General features: G+C 45.4%; 1 protein-coding gene across 2 annotated transcripts in view; it reads right to left on the minus strand.

Moving 5' to 3' along the window:
• The window catches only part of HMCN2 (hemicentin 2), a 112,111-nt gene that overhangs the window by 11,664 nt on the left and 83,069 nt on the right, over nt 1-17,378 (minus strand). For both annotated transcript variants that reach the window (XM_040406461.1, XM_040406462.1), the window contains exons 63-83: nt 15,770-15,913; nt 15,477-15,636; nt 12,319-12,443; nt 12,035-12,218; nt 10,842-10,939; nt 10,217-10,495; nt 9,863-10,053; nt 9,371-9,452; nt 9,122-9,258; nt 8,849-8,990; nt 8,626-8,770; nt 8,421-8,548; nt 8,086-8,256; nt 7,829-7,999; nt 7,520-7,669; nt 7,275-7,412; nt 6,624-6,745; nt 5,978-6,215; nt 5,732-5,791; nt 5,183-5,302; nt 4,716-4,850 (exon numbers count right to left, since the gene is read on the minus strand). In XM_040406461.1, coding sequence (XP_040262395.1) covers nt 4,716-4,850; nt 5,183-5,302; nt 5,732-5,791; nt 5,978-6,215; nt 6,624-6,745; nt 7,275-7,412; nt 7,520-7,669; nt 7,829-7,999; nt 8,086-8,256; nt 8,421-8,548; nt 8,626-8,770; nt 8,849-8,990; nt 9,122-9,258; nt 9,371-9,452; nt 9,863-10,053; nt 10,217-10,495; nt 10,842-10,939; nt 12,035-12,218; nt 12,319-12,443; nt 15,477-15,636; nt 15,770-15,913 — 3,120 coding nt within the window. The remainder of the gene's footprint in view (nt 1-4,715; nt 4,851-5,182; nt 5,303-5,731; nt 5,792-5,977; nt 6,216-6,623; nt 6,746-7,274; nt 7,413-7,519; nt 7,670-7,828; nt 8,000-8,085; nt 8,257-8,420; nt 8,549-8,625; nt 8,771-8,848; nt 8,991-9,121; nt 9,259-9,370; nt 9,453-9,862; nt 10,054-10,216; nt 10,496-10,841; nt 10,940-12,034; nt 12,219-12,318; nt 12,444-15,476; nt 15,637-15,769; nt 15,914-17,378) is intronic.

Here is a 17,378-nt window from a genome sequence, read left to right on the forward strand (position 1 = left end):
AGAGCTCTGATACAACGGCCTCTGAATCAACTGGACGTGAGGAGCCTATGTATGTGAACAGCGATTATTTCCATTCACTGCCAGCAACACTTGACTACTGATATTTTTCTATGTAGAGGGGGGAAGGGTACAGAATTCATAGCCATCAACCCTGCATGCAGCAGAAGCATGGTGGCTCAGAGGTTGGCACTGAGGTCCCAGGTTCAAATCCGACCAAGGGCAACATCTGCATGGAGTCTGTAGTCTCCCTGTGTCTGCGTGGGGTTCTTCCAGGTTTTCTGGTTTCCTCCCACACTCCAAAGACAGACTGATAGGGAATCTAGAATGTGAGCCCCACTGGTGATAGTGGGCAATGGTAATGTCTGTACAGCTTTGTGGAATATGAGAGCTCTATATAAGTGATGAAAATGTCAATGATATATAAGTGATGAGAATGTCTGTACAGCGCTGTGGAATATGTCAGTGATATATAAGGGATGAGAATGTCTGTACAGCGCTGTGGAATATGTCAGTGATATATAAGGGATGAGAATGTCTGTACAGAGCTGTGGAATATGTCAGTGATATATAAGTGATGAGAATGTCTGTACAGCGCTGTGGAATATGTCAGTGATATATAAGTGATGAGAATGTCTGTACAGCGCTGTGGAATATGTCAGTGATATATAAGTGATGAGAATGTCTGTACAGCGCTGTGGAATATGTCAGTGATATATAAGTGATGAGAATGTCTGTACAGAGCTGTGGAATATGTCAGTGATATATAAGTGGTGAGAATGTCTGTACAGTGCTGTGGAATATGTCAGTGATATATAAGGGATGAGAATGTCTGTACAGCGCTGTGGACTATGTCAGTGATATATAAGTGGTGAGAATGTCTGTACAGCGCTGTGGAATATGTCAGTGATATATAAGGGATGAGAATGTCTGTACAGCGCTGTGGAATATGTCAGTGATATATAAGTGATGAGAATGTCTGTACAGCGCTGTGGAATATGTCAGTGATATATAAGTGATGGGAATGTCTGTACAGCGCTGTGGAATATGTCAGTGATATATAAGGGATGAGTGTCTGTACAGCGCTGTGGAATATGTCAGTGATATATAAGGGATGAGAATGTCTGTACAGCGCTGTGGAATATGTCAGTGATATATCAGTGATGAGAATGTCTGTACAGCGCTGTGGAATATGTCAGTGATATATCAGTGATGAGAATGTCTGTACAGCGCTGTGGAATATGTCAGTGATATATAAGTGGTGAGAATGTCTGTACAGTGCTGTGGAATATGTCAGTGATATATAAGGGATGAGAATGTCTGTACAGCGCTGTGGACTATGTCAGTGATATATAAGTGGTGAGAATGTCTGTACAGCGCTGTGGAATATGTCAGTGATATATAAGGGATGAGAATGTCTGTACAGCGCTGTGGAATATGTCAGTGATATATAAGGGATGAGTGTCTGTACAGCGCTGTGGAATATGTCAGTGATATATAAGTGATGAGAATGTCTGTACAGTGCTGTGGAATATGTCAGTGATATATAAGTGATGAGAATGTCTGTACAGCGCTGTGGAATATGTCAGTGATATATAAGTGATGGGAATGTCTGTACAGCGCTGTGGAATATGTCAGTGATATATAAGGGATGAGTGTCTGTACAGCGCTGTGGAATATGTCAGTGATATATAAGGGATGAGAATGTCTGTACAGCGCTGTGGAATATGTCAGTGATATATAAGTGATGAGAATGTCTGTACAGCGCTGTGGAATATGTCAGTGATATATCAGTGATGAGAATGTCTGTACAGCGCTGTGGAATATGTCAGTGATATATCAGTGATGAGAATGTCTGTACAGCGCTGTGGAATATGTCAGTGATATATAAGTGATGAGAATGTCTGTACAGTGCTGTGGAATATATCAGTGATATATAAGTGATGAGAATGTCTGTACAGCGCTGTGGAATATGTCAGTGATATATAAGGGATGAGAATGTCTGTACAGCGCTGTGGAATATGTCAGTGATATATAAGGGATGAGAATGTCTGTACAGCGCTGTGGAATATGTCAGTGATATATAAGTGATGAGAATGTCTGTACAGCGCTGTGGAATATGTCAGTGATATATAAGTGATGAGAATGTCTGTACAGCGCTGTGGAATATGTCAGTGATATATCAGTGATGAGAATGTCTGTACAGCGCTGTGGAATATGTCAGTGATATATAAGTGATGAGAATGTCTGTACAGTGCTGTGGAATATATCAGTGATATATAAGTGATGAGAATGTCTGTACAGCGCTGTGGAATATGTCAGTGATATATAAGGGATGAGAATGTCTGTACAGCGCTGTGGAATATGTCAGTGATATATAAGGGATGAGAATGTCTGTACAGCGCTGTGGAATATGTCAGTGATATATAAGGGATGAGAATGTCTGTACAGCGCTGTGAAATATGTCAGTGATATATAAGGGATGAGAATGTCTGTACAGCGCTGTGGAATATGTCAGTGATATATAAGGGATGAGAATGTCTGTACAGCGCTGTGGAATATGTCAGTGATATATAAGTGATGAGAATGTCTGTACAGCGCTGTGGAATATGTCAGTGATATATAAGTGATGAGAATGTCTGTACAGCGCTGTGGAATATGTCAGTGATATATAGGTGATGAGAATGTCTGTACAGCGCTGTGGAATATGTCAGTGATATATAAGTGATGAGAATGTCTGTACAGCGCTGTGGAATATGTCAGTGATATATAAGTGATGAGAATGTCTGTACAGCGCTGTGGAATATGTCAGGGATATATAAGTGATGGGAATGTCTTTACAGCGCTGTGGAATATGTCAGTGATATATAAGTGATGGGAATGTCTGTACAGCGCTGTGGAATATGTCAGTGATATATAAGTGATGGGAATGTCTGTACAGAGCTGTGGAATATGTCAGTGATATATAAGTGATGAGAATGTCTGTACAGCGCTGTGGAATATGTCAGTGATATAGAAGTGATGAGAATGTCTGTACAGCGCTGTGGAATATGTCAGTGATATATAAGGGATGAGAATGTCTGTACAGAGCTGTGGAATATGTCAGTGATATATAAGGGATGAGAATGTCTGTACAGCGCTGTGGGATATGTCAGTGATATATAAGGGATGAGAATGTCTGTACAGCGCTGTGGAATATGTCAGTGATATATAAGTGATGAGAATGTCTGTACAGCACTGTGGAATATGTCAGTGATATATAAGTGATGGGAATGTCTGTACAGCGCTGTGGAATATGTCAGTGATATATAAGTGATGAGAATGTCTGTACAGAGCTGTGGAATATGTCAGTGATATATAAGTGATGAGAATGTCTGTACAGCGCTGTGGGATATGTCAGTGATATATAAGTGATGAGAATGTCTGTACAGCGCTGTGGAATATGTTTATTATATATAAGGGATGAGAATGTCTGTACAGCGCTGTGGGATATGTCAGTGATATATAAGTGATGAGAATGTCTGTACAGCGCTGTGGAATATGTCAGTGATATATAAGTGATGAGAATGTCTGTACAGCGCTGTGGAATATGTCAGTGATATATAACTGATGAGAATGTCTGTACAGTGCTGTGGATTATGTCAGTGATATATAAGGGATGAGAATGTCTGTACAGCGCTGTGGAATATGTCAGTGATATATAAGTGATGCTAATAGCTGTACAGCGCTGTGGATTATGTCAGTGATATATAAGGGATGAGAATGTCTGTACAGCGCTGTGGAATATGTCAGTGATATATAAGTGATGAGAATGTCTGTACAGCACTGTGGAATATGTCAGTGATATATAAGTGATGGGAATGTCTGTACAGCGCTGTGGAATATGTCAGTGATATATAAGTGATGAGAATGTCTGTACAGAGCTGTGGAATATGTCAGTGATATATAAGTGATGAGAATGTCTGTACAGCGCTGTGGAATATGTCAGTGATATATAAGTGATGGGAATGTCTGTACAGCGCTGTGGAATATGTCAGTGATGTATAAGGGATGAGAATGTCTGTACAGCGATGTGTAATATGTCAGTGATATATAAGTGATGAGAATGTCTGTACAGCGCTGTGGAATATGTTTATTATATATAAGGGATGAGAATGTCTGTACAGCGCTGTGGAATATATCAGTGATATATAAGTGATGGGAATGTCTGTACAGCGCTGTGGAATATGTCAGTGATGTATAAGGGATGAGAATGTCTGTACAGCGCTGTGGAATATGTCAGTGATATATAAGTGATGAGAATGTCTGTACAGCGCTGTGGAATATGTCAGTGATATATAAGTGATGAGAATGTCTGTACAGAACTGTGGAATATGTCAGTGATATATAAGGGATGAGAATGTCTGTACAGCGCTGTGGAATATGTCAGTGATATATAAGGGATGAGAATGTCTGTAGAGCGCTGTGGAATATGTCAGTGATATATAAGGGATGAGAATGTCTGTACAGCGCTGTGGAATATGTCAGTGATATATAAGGGATGAGAATGTCTGTACAGCGCTGTGGAATATGTCAGCTCTACATAAATAAGTAAAATAAATAATTCCTGTAGATACATAAGTAGTAAATGGAGACTATTTTTCATCAGCAGCCCCTCCACTTGTTATTAGAGCTGGCTGTCCCCCTAAAATCTAATTCTGTCCTTCACTGGTTAATACCCTCGCAGGATGTCCCCTCAGCGTTCGGTCGAAAGCCGGGTCCACAGCGCAGAAGACAGCGATACGATCCGGGCGTGTTGACACATTCTTGGCCGGAGGGACACTGGTGACTTCCTAGTCTGCATTCATCCAGATCTATAAGAAGAAAAAATGTGCAAAAAATTAATAAATAAATGTGAAAAATTAAAAACAGTGTTCTGCATCTTTCTAATAATCTTCTGTTTCTTATTTCTTGTCCATGTTTAAGATCTCTGCTTACTTTCAGAGAATGATATCAGCCTTGTTTACATGTAGAGACTGAAAACATGCTCTGCTCATGTGCAAGCTACAGAGGGGCAGGGTTCATTGCAGTGTATCAGGACCAATGTTGTGTATGTGAATAGGAATGTTTCTATTTCCTGCCAGCAAGCACAGAACGTCATGAGCCATATTAGGTTTGCAGCAGGTATAACTCTCATGGTACTCACCTCGGCAGTTGTGGTTATCCAGTGCCAGCGTGTAACCTGTGGGACAGGAGCAGCTGAAGCCTCCCAGGATATTCTGGCAGGTGTGAGAGCAAGGGCGGCGGAGGTCACACTCATCTATGTCTAGGAGAGAGGGCAAAGCATTAAGATGCCTCCATTACAAGGTATTCCTAAAATTCAGTGTCTGATAATCCAGAACTGTAATGGAAGGTGGAAATGAGCAGAGGACGGAGCCGTGAAGCAGAGATTGGTTTTACGCTTCATTCTGATGTCATTTTATGTTGTGTTTTGAAGGTTCTGTCCCTTCACATGTGAATTTTATTCATGTATTGTATGACTGTCCAATAATCTGGAACTTCTGATAATCTGTCCCCTATCAGGTCCTATGTAATTCTAGATTACATACATTTTACAGTACTTAGGTTAGTAACAGTGGATCCTGATTAGTCCAGATGCTCAGGATGGATGCGGCCCTCACTGGGAAGACACTGCTCTCTTGCTATTGATAGATTGCAGGATAACACCCAACATCTCTGTATACAAAGCCCTTACCTGTACAGAAGGAGTCTCCAGACTGAACAAAGCCGGCAGGACACGCTCCCCCATTCAAACCTGGAAGAGTAAAAACAAGACGTGATCCACAAGTATTAACGACTGATCAGTACTGACCCTTTTCACATGGACGCATATAGACATGACTCATGACAACCAGAATAAAAACCTCAGTTCTTTACACTGCAGCCTGCATTCAACTGGAGAACGATGTAAAATGGAGAGTGAAGCGAGCGGCTCATTTACCTCCTTGAAGTGAAGCCGTGAGCTGAAACTGCAGTTCCTCCAGTTCGGGAAGGTAGGAGGATCGGATGGAGTTGATGTGCAGCCTCTGGGTGTTCTTCATCTGACGGCCCAGGCTTGGATTGTACTCCACTGTGTGGTTACAGCGAAGGGACAGAAAACTGCCGTCCTTAGTGAAGGTCGGTGAAGCCCAAGCGTTGATCTGTCCGGCTCCAGTCTGTACATAGGTCTCAGTGAATTCCTGGGGAAGAGATAGACACAAGGCTGTACATTAGATCCAAGGAGGTTATAGTGGGACTGCAGCAGTGGTTGGTACTGGGGACTTGTATCACGGGGAAGAGGGGTGGGGCCCTGGCTCTAAATCCTATTAAGGGCCACATCTCCACAGAGCTTATATGTTCCTCTTGTTATGGATTGAAGGGTTTGTCTGCTTTTAGGGAGTTTATATACTGTGTTTTTTTCCTCACCATTTTCCGCTTACAGTCAATGAATAGAAACATTCCAGTTTACTTTCTAGTCATGATTATGTCTGCCAACACAGGTGCGCGGCTTGTTATAAGATGACACCCAATATACTGCAAAAGCCGAGACCCCCCTATTTGGTCGCGCCCCGTCCCCCACAATCCTGGGCTCATGATGTCATCATTACCTGAAGGACTATATCAGAAGATGCAAGAGATTCTGGCACAAATCCATTGATCACAATATCGAACCACATGGTGCCGTCGGCGTCCAGCCCTCGCGCTATATGAGTGATGCGGAGCTGTTCTCCTAAAGCACAGAAGTGATTATGAACGACGTTCTTATCTCACAGGGGTTTTCTGTAAGTAAAGCTTTATAATATAGACAGTAGTAAAGAAGAGCATACACTTAGATGAACGTCAACCAATCCTGCTTATTATGTGAGGACGGCCAACCACCTAACGTATATGAGGGTACCCCGATGATAGATACTGGGGAGAGACAGATTGGGCTGTTAGATTACTACATGTCTGATACTTTGTTCACAGGGAAGATAAGTGGATAGCAAAAAAAAGTCTGGAGGGGAGACAGGGGAGCCATGAGGGAGATAAAGGTGGAGGGTGACAAAGGAGTCTGAAGAGGACAGGTGTCTGGCAGCAGCTTCCTCGCCTCTCCCTACTGAAAATACATATACACGAGGCAAAACCCAGCATGTATGTGTATGGAGGGGTCCAGAATGGCTGAATGAGCGTTCATTCTACAGCTATGTAATGTACACGACTCCTCCACACAGAGGTTTCCTTCTAGTAAGATGTAATTACAGAGGGTGATGACTTACCTGTTGCAAACTCCACCTGAGATTCTTTCTTGAAGACTCCTTTGGTGAGGCTGAAACCATTAATGGTGCCATCAGAGGGGAATGCAGCAGACCAATAGAGGGGGGCACTCAGTGAAATCAGCACTTTCATCAGGGGTCCTGGAGAGTGACATAGAGAATTCTCACATTCGGTGTTCACATAAAGCAGATGCATGAATGTGTGGACGTCTCCACAGCTCGGCTAGTTAGAAATAAGGTGCACATACCTATGGAAGGCGGGATGTTTTCAATGATGCTGCTGATAGTGGTGGCTCTGGTCTGTGGGTTTTCCGTCATGTTGGCGCTGAGTGACGAGAGTCCGAAATCTTGATCATTTACAATGCCAATGAGACTGGCCCGTACTCGTGAGGCGACAGCTGAGAAAAACAATCAATGTATCATGAAATCTTTCTGATAAATGTTGTGTTTCAAAATTAACATTTCCAAGATCTTGGCTTGCTGCCTGTGGATGGAAACGTTCTGTTCCAGATGTATATAAATCCACACTTCCAACACTTCTTGAGAGACAGTGATACCTCGACATTGTGGCAGCAAACATGTCTCTGTTTCCGCGTCCTTCCCAAAGCAGGTTTTTCCTCCATTTTGGGGGGGAGGGGAGAAGCAGGAACGAGTGCGCTGTCTGGATCCTTCACCACAGGGTGCTGAGCACTGCGACCAACTGCTCCAGCCAGTCCACCCTCCATCCACTAAAAAACAGGGCAAAGAAATGAATCAGTAAATTGCATTAGATAGTAAATCAATCAAGTGCCACTCAGCAGTGTCCAAGGAGCACCTGGGCAGGGTGGCAGACTGCAGGCTCTCACGTCCACGTCTCTTCCCATGCAGGCTCTTCCTCCATTGGCTGGAGGGGGGTTATTACACATCCGGACTCTTTCTTGTACTCCCTGGCCACAGGTCCTGCTACAAGGTCCCCAATCCTGCCATTCTGAGAAGCCACCATTAACTGTTAGGAGCAAAGGTACAACATGGCCGTCATCACACCAGTGACATGAAAAGGAACGATTACGTTTCAGTGAAGGAATAATGATGCAGCCATCTATGATGGAAACCGTGAAGAAACCCTTGATCAGTAGAAGTAATGGAACATCTACATAGGTTTTCATTTACCGTAAACTCGTAGTTCTACCCCGCGACGAGCCATTCCTGCCGAATTAGCGACTGTACAGAGATAATATCCAGAATCCTGTAGAAGGGTTTGTGGGATGCGCAAGGAGCCATCTTTCAGAAACTCCAGTCTGATAGAAGAGGTGAAGACTCCTTAGTATTATATGAGACAATCGGTGGAGAACTCTCAGAGGTTGGGATACATTACCTGGACGTCTCCACGGACAGCAGACCCCCATCCTTTTTCCATGTCACGGTTGGTTGGGGAAGCCCCTCAGCCCAGCACGGCAATACGGCTGTTTGGTTGACAGAGGCACTGACCACAGAAGGTCCAGGCAAGATGGACGGCACAACTACAATGTAAAGTATCACATGAACATCTCTACCACGAACATACAAGACATCGCTATACAAATAATGTAATCGCTTACTTTGTATCTCCACAATAAACTTCAGGCTGGTGGTGCCTATTGGATTTGAGGCGATGCAGGTGTACTCCCCACTGTCAGAGGCCTGCAGGCTGTGAATCTGAATGTAACGGCCCTTAGACAGAATCTGGACCCGTCTGTCCATCTGAAAGTATAGGATATAATGCATCAATTATATTATGTCTAGAAACAATCTAACCTAATGAGCCCACTTAGCTCCCCAGGACATGGCAGGACTCAACGCAAAGCCTTTACTATCAATCAACTCCATTATACCTGGAGGGGGGTATCTCCTCTAAACCACTGAATAGTTGGAACAGGATCTCCTTCCACCCTACACTCCAGGACCATCTGTCCTCCAATGGACACCCAGAGTGAGCGGGGTTCTTCGGGACCAATGACACTGGGAGGAACTGCAAAGAAGGAAGACATCATGTTAGTTAAAGGATTAGACATATCCCATACAACCTGTGGAAGTGTTCTGTGTATGCACAAGATATTTTAATCCACTGCAAGACAATTCACCTTTCAGTCGCACCCTGGTCGCCCGGGAGTCTCTTCCAGCTGCGCTGGTAGCCACACAGACATAGATTCCAGCATCTTCAACCTAGGGGAATATATTACAATATATCGTTACATCCTTTACATTCTCAGGACGTGTCGCCATATATCTGGGTACATGCCACAAGGTCAGTAATAAGAGAGCTATGTTATGTGAAATGCAGATACTTTCATGGGAAAGTCTTCACTACAACCCTCCAGGACTGTTCACACAGTTTTACCGTTCATTGGCTCTAGAGTGTGATAATCAAATGCCGCTCACATGCACGGGGAGAGGAGGAGTGAGTAGTAAGGTCCTGACTAGCATGCCCCCCATTAAGATATTCTATGTCATATAATTCTAGCTTCTGTACAGCAAAGAGTTGAGCCTCGACCACCCCTCACACAGGTACTGCACATGAGGGTTTAAGGGAGCACAAAACATGACCTAAGAAGTAATGACACTGGTCTTCGTACCTTCACTCTGTCGATCCTTAGGACAGTCCCGTTTTTTGCAAGCAAGTCTGGTCGTGATAAAGGGCGCCCATCTTTCTCCCAGGTCATTTCTGGGGCAGGAAACCCTATTGCATTGCACATCAGTTCCAAAGGTTCATCCACAACAACAGCAACTTCTATTGGATGAGCTGGACCCTCGATCCTTGGAGGTTCTAGGATACAGAACATGGAAACGCTGGTCACAGCACTATATAATTCACATCCCAGATACAATAAGGCAGAGGGTGCAATGCAAAATTATCCATCTAAGGTGCTGGATGCAGAAACGAATGTAGTCCAGAACAGATATTGTAATGGTTTCTCCAATGTCCTTACCCAGCACTATGAGACGGAAGTGTTTGCTGACCTTCCTGGCTGCATTCAGGGCTGTGCAGGAGTACAGACCAGAATCCCCAGCATGGACGGACTCCAGGTGGAATCGGGTCCCCAGCCCATTGGGCAGGAGGTTACTCTGAAGATTCAGAGGCTCGCCATTTTTCTCCCATGACAGTGAAGGTAATGGTGACCCGTGAGCTTCACAAGTGAATGTGACAGATGATCCTTGAATAGCAGTGACCTCCTCTGTGCTCTCCGAACGCTCCACCACTGGCAGCGCTGAAAATAACATAGAAATATTGAGATACATGTGCCATGAATGATGGCAGATCTGGTAAAACATAGGGTCATGGATGTGTAATGGGTATCTTGGACCGCTCGCCTCTGCCCCTGCAATAGTGCCAGCTCTAGGTCGTTTCCAGGCATGCATTCTGGAAGTTTTTCTTTACAGTACATCAATCACTGCACACAGAGTCCTCTGATACAGGAAGAAATAACCAGTCTCCCGCATGCGCACAGTCAATAACATCAAGCAGAATTATGACTGCCGCGCTCTAACACATCTGTTCTACAGACTGAAGGCAACATACAGCATCTACAGTTACATGCACGGCTCAGTACTTACACTCTACCAGAAGGGTGAAGCTCTTCTCTGCGGTTCCAGCAGGGCTAGATGCCAGACAAGTGTAAACACCTGCATCTGAAACCTGCAGATGGGATATCCTGCCAGTGAAAAGAAAAACTACGTATCACAAAGGGCTATGCAACACATGGCGCTTTTAGGTGGACTGTCCATGCATGTAAGCAGAGTTTTGTGGATCCTTGTATGGTGCACATTGGTAACGGTGCTATCACACAGCATTTTGTGGCCACTTTTTATGCAGTTTTTAGAGCCAAAGTCAGAAATGGATTCAGCAGGAAAGAGAAGTTTAACACCTCCCTTTATACAGTGTTTCTCATTTACTTCCAACTCACGGCTTTGGCTCCAAAACCTGCCACAAATAGCTGTGTGTGACAGCACTCTAAGGCCTCATGCACACAACCATTGTTTGGGTCCATGTCCTATCCACAAATTTTTGTGGTTCACACACAGACCCATTCATTTCTCTGGGTCCATAAAGGATGTCATCCATGCGCATTCGCATCTATGCGGCCATTCTGCAAATTATAGAAAATCTCCTATTCTTGTCCGTTTTTTCTATTAATAAAATGCAGCATGCCCACAGCAAGTATCCATAGTTTGCGGACCACAAAATACATGCTTTCTTATGCATGAGGCCTAACCCTGGTATGTAGAGACATTGGGGCACATTTATCAAGCTTGCCTGTCTTTCTTTTGCCTACTATTTATTAAAAGTCTCACAGCACTTTATGAATTAGACTCGGCGTATTGCTATTAGTCTGACTTCTGGTGGTTCTTTTTCAATATGACAGGTTCATATTCACTAAGACTTGTCTAATTAGTATGTAAATGTTATGCAAGTGAGCTGAAAGTAGGCACATGTTTCCATGGAAGTGCCACTTTTTAGGCAAAATGGGGAGTAACGCACCAAAAAAAAAAAAGAAAGTCTAAAACAGCATTTTTACAGCTAAAAACAGGCACAGACACTATAGTACTGTGATGGCTAACCTCTGCCACTCCAGCTGTGGTAAAAGTATGACTCCCAAGATGTAAACTTGCTTGGCTGTTCTCAGAACTCCATAGAAATAAATGGAGCATGTTGGTAGTCGTAGTGTCACCACAGCTGGAGTGCCAGAGGTTAGCCATCACTGCTACAGTATATGTGCCTCATTGTGCAGCCGAATGCAATTCCTAACCGAAGAACACGTCCTCCTGAAGAGATTCTGAGGAAGCGAGAAGCAGGCAGCAGATTTCCATCCTTCAGCCAGGTCAGCTGCATGGGCAGGGAGCCACTGGCATGGCATTCGAGGGACACTTGTGATCCAGGCGCACTGCTGAGAGTCTCAGAGACATTGGTGCCAGATTCAAACACTGGGGGGGCTGTAAATACCAAGGAAAAAAACACACAAGACTTTAGAAATAAAATAATTTTCTAATTCTCCCCAATAATTGCACCCACATAAACGATCATCTTACTGACCGAGAACGTTCAAGATGAAAACCTGTGTGTCTTCTCCTGCAATATTCCGAGCCAGACACGAATAGCGACCCGAGTCAGAGGTTTTGACGGAGGTGAGGACCAAGGAATGTCCATCTGGAGAAAGCCTGGATAAGCAGTGCAGATAATTAACTAACAAGTAAGTGTATGCTCAGTCCTAACAACCTGATTTATTAGTCTTTGTCGGGCTCAGCAGTAAAAACCTTAAAGGGGTTCTCTGGGCTTTAATATTGATGACCAATCCTCAGGATAAGTCATCAATATCAGATCGGCGGCGGTCTGACACCCGGCGTATGAGGAGACGGGGCGCACATTGTGCACGTGCCGTCCCTTCTCTCTTCCTGCTCTCCGATGTACGTCTATGGGACAGCAGCAGCGAACTGGAATAGAGAAGGGAGACAGCAGGGAACTGGAATAGAGAAGGGAGACAGCAGCGAACTGGAATAGAGAAGGGAGACAGCAGCGAACTGGAATAGAGAAGGGAGACAGCAGCGAACTGGAATAGAGAAGGGAGACAGCAGCGAACTGGAATAGAGAAGGGAGACAGCAGCGAACTGGAATAGAGAAGGGAGACAGCAGCGAGCTGGAATAGAGAAGGGAGACAGCAGCGAACTGGAATAGAGAAGGGAGACAGCAGCGAGCTGGAATAGAGAAGGGAGACAGCAGCGAGCTGGAATAGAGAAGGGAGACAGCAGCGAGCTGGAATAGAGAAGGGAGACAGCAGCGAGCTGGAATAGAGAAGGGAGACAGCAGCGAGCTGGAATAGAGAAGGGAGACAGCAGCGAACTGGAATAGAGAAGGGAGACAGCAGCGAACTGGAATAGAGAAGGGAGACAGCAGCGAGCTAGAATAGAGAAGGGAGACAGCAGCGAACTGGAATAGAGAAGGGAGTCAGCAGGGAACTGGAATAGAGAAGGGAGACAGCAGCGAACTGGAATAGAGAAGGGAGTCAGCAGGGAACTGGAATAGAGAAGGGAGACAGCAGCGAACTGGAATAGAGAAGGGAGACAGCAGCGAACTGGAATAGAGAAGGGAGACAGCAGGGAACTGGAATAGAGAAGGGAGACAGCAGGGAACTGGAATAGAGAAGGGAGACAGCAGGGAACTGGAATAGAGAAGGGAGACAGCAGGGAACTGGAATAGAGAAGGGAGACAGCAGGGAACTGGAATAGAGAAGGGAGACAGCAGCGAACTGGAATAGAGAAGGGAGACAGCAGCGAACTGGAATAGAGAAGGGAGACAGCAGCGAACTGGAATAGAGAAGGGAGACAGCAGCGAGCTGGAATAGAGAAGGGAGACAGCAGGGAACTGGAATAGAGAAGGGAGACAGCAGCGAACTGGAATAGAGAAGGGAGACAGCAGCGAACTGGATAGAGAAGGGAGACAGCAGCGAGCTGGAATAGAGAAGGGAGACAGCAGCGAACTGGAATAGAGAAGGGAGACAGCAGCGAACTGGAATAGAGAAGGGAGACAGCAGCGAACTGGAATAGAGAAGGGAGACAGCAGCGAGCTGGAATAGAGAAGGGAGACAGCAGCGAGCTGGAATAGAGAAGAGAGACAGCAGCGAACTGGAATAGAGAAGGGAGACAGCAGCAAACTGGAATAGAGAAGGGAGACAGCAGCGAGCTGGGATAGAGAAGGGAGACAGCAGCGAGCTGGAATAGAGAAGGGAGACAGCAGGGAACTGGAATAGAGAAGGGAGACAGCAGGGAACTGGAATAGAGAAGGGAGACAGCAGGGAACTGGAATAGAGAAGGGAGACAGCAGGGAACTGGAATAGAGAAGGGAGACAGCAGGGAGCTGGAATAGAGAAGGGAGACAGCAGGGAACTGGAATAGAGAAGGGAGACAGCAGGGAACTGGAATAGAGAAGGGAGACAGCAGCGAACTGGAATAGAGAAGGGAGACAGCAGCGAACTGGAATAGAGAAGGGAGACAGCAGCGAGCTGGAATAGAGAAGGGAGACAGCAGCGAGCTGGAATAGAGAAGGGAGACAGCAGCGAACTGGAATAGAGAAGGGAGACAGTAGCGAGCTGGAATAGAGAAGGGAGACAGCAGCGAGCTAGAATAGAGAAGGGAGACAGCAGAGAACTGGAATAGAGAAGGGAGACAGCAGCGAGCTGGAATAGAGAAGGGAGACAGCAGCGAACTGGAATAGAGAAGGGAGTCAGCAGCGAACTGGAATAGAGAAGGGAGACAGCAGCGAGCTGGAATAGAGAAGGGAGATTGCAGCGAGCTGGAATAGAGAAGGGAGACAGCAGCGAGCTGGAATAGAGAAGGGAGACAGCAGCGAACTGGAATAGAGAAGGGAGACAGCAGAGAACTGGAATAGAGAAGGGAGACAGCAGCGAGCTGGAATAGAGAAGGGAGACAGCAGCGAGCTGGAATAGAGAAGGGAGACAGCAGGGAACTGGAATAGAGAAGGGAGACAGCAGCGAACTGGAATAGAGAAGGGAGACAGCAGCGAACTGGAATAGAGAAGGGAGACAGCAGCGAGCTGGAATAGAGAAGGGAGACAGCAGCGAGCTGGAATAGAGTAGGGAGACAGCAGGGAGCTGGAATAGAGAAGGGAGACAGCAGGGAACTGGAATAGAGAAGGGAGACAGCAGCGAACTGGAATAGAGAAGGGAGACAGCAGGGAACTGGAATAGAGAAGGGAGACAGCAGCGAACTGGAATAGAGAAGGGAGACAGCAGCGAACTGGAATAGAGAAGGGAGACCGCAGCGAAATGTAATAGAGAAGGGAGACAGCAGGGAACTGGAATAGAGAAGGGAGACAGCAGCGAACTGGAATAGAGAAGGGAGACAGCAGCGAACTGGAATAGAGAAGGGAGTGCCGAAGGTTGCTGACCCCTGGTGTAGACAATTCCCTGTGAGCCAAACACATCGGCAGCATCACATCTCTTCTGCCTCAGATTACAGTATAATCATTTTTACTTGATCCTCTGATACATTGTGACAAGCTCATCATATGAAGTCTATCAATGTAAGCAAGAGCGTTTGCAGTCACTGACAGCAAGCAGAAATATGCAGAGTAATAACAGGTAATTTGCAGAAATAATATAGTTATTTTTTTATAACTATAGTTATTTACATGCATAAAACTGATCAGCCCTTTTAAGATGAACTCAATATACTCACTGGACATTTGGAAAACCAAGGGAATCTAGGGGTCTCCCATCCTTCAGCCAAAATATCTGGGGTGGTGGTGTGCCCTCAGCTTGGCACTCGAGTGTTACCTCCTGTGTGACCTGGATAATCCGCTCACTGGGCCGGTCAGATCCAAGAATTCTTGGGGCCACTGCAAAATACAGATAATTCATGCAGAAGAATAATAAAAATATCACAAGAAGAAACATATGTAAATGTTATATGCGTATTTAAAATATACATCGTGATATATGAACACGTCACTTATCGCATTGCGTTGTTACCTTGTACCAGCATCAGAAAGTCCTTGTGAGACTCAGACAGCGGGTTCTGTGCTATGCAGGTGTATTGTCCAGTGTGTGCAGGTTGTACACGGTTGATCTGTAATCGGCTTCCAGTTATGATCACCCCCAAATGACTGGCGTATTCTGCAAGTAAAAGAGCGAGGGAAAACATTGTCCTTCTGATTATAGAAACCCCGGTGCCAGGATATACCGTATTTTTCGCTTTATAAGACGCACCTGATGATAAGACGCACCTGGGTTTTTGAGGAGGAAAATAAGAAAAAAAATATTTTCAACCAAAAGGTGTGCTTTTGGTGGGTTTTGAACTATTGGTGGTCTGTGGATGACACACTTATGGGGGATCTGTGGATGAAACTGTTATGGAGGGGATCTGTGGATGACACACTTATGGGGGATCTGTGGATGACACTGTTATGGGGATCTGTTGATGACACTGTTATGGGGGATCTGTGGATGACACTGTTATAGGGGATCTGTTGATGACACTGTTTTGGGGGATCTGTGGATGACACTTATGTGATTATAACACCCATCATCCTAAAGAATACACTGATGTACTGTACATTGGTGTATTCTCAAGGATGAGGGGAGTTATAGTCAGATTAAATATAAACACTATACAGGGACTGTTCTGTAATTGGCATGTGTTTATATTAAATATGACTATAACCCCCCTCATCCATAGGAATCCACTCATATACTGCAGTACATGGGTGGATTCCTATGGATTAGGGGGGTTATAGTCATATTTAATATAAACACATGCCAATTACAGAACAGTCCCTGGACAGTGTTTATATTAAATACTATAACCCCCCTCATCCATAGCAATCCACTCATACACTGCAGTACATGGGGGATGTATGAGCAGAGAGAAGCAGGGCTGGCAGGCACAATAACAGAGGCGCTGGAGCGCACAGTGTGACAGGCATCCAGCACATAGACGAGAAGACCGGGACCCTGGAGCTCAGGTCAGTGCCCCCGGCAGCAGCTGGAGGGGAGAGGGGGGAGAACGGAGAAGATAATACTTACTGGAGCTGCAGGCTCCGGTCCCGGGTGCGCACCAGACGTGCGGGCTGGCTGCTGGAGGAGGGGAAAGGGGGAAAAATGTTCACTTACAGGATGTGAGGACTCCGGTGCCAGGTGCGCACCGGACGTGCGGGCTGGCTGCTGGAGGAGGGGAAAGGGGGAAAAATGTTCACTTACAGGATGTGAGGACTCCGGTGCCAGGTGCGCACCGGACGTGCGGGCTGGCTGCTGGAGGAGGGGACACTTTTACTTACTGGAGCTGAGGGCTCCCGTCCCGGGCGCTGGCGGCAGCGGAGCATAATAAGTGAAGCCGCCAGCCTGCCCATACCTGGTGCGGTCTTGTAAAGGAAGCGCGGGCTGGAGGCAGAAACCTTCAGTGAAGCCGCCAGCCCACCCAACAGTTTAATGGCCACCTAATTTGAATCGCATTCGTTTTATAAGACGCAGTGACTTTTTCCCTCCACTTTGGAGGGAAAAAAAGTGCGTCTTATAAAACGAAAAATACGGTATGCAGGAAATTATACAATAATATACGGAGCAATTACAACCCATGGGATAA

The sequence above is a fragment of the Bufo bufo genome, chromosome 8 (assembly GCF_905171765.1).
Source record: "Bufo bufo chromosome 8, aBufBuf1.1, whole genome shotgun sequence".
In the NCBI taxonomy this organism is placed as follows: Eukaryota; Metazoa; Chordata; class Amphibia; order Anura; family Bufonidae; genus Bufo; species Bufo bufo.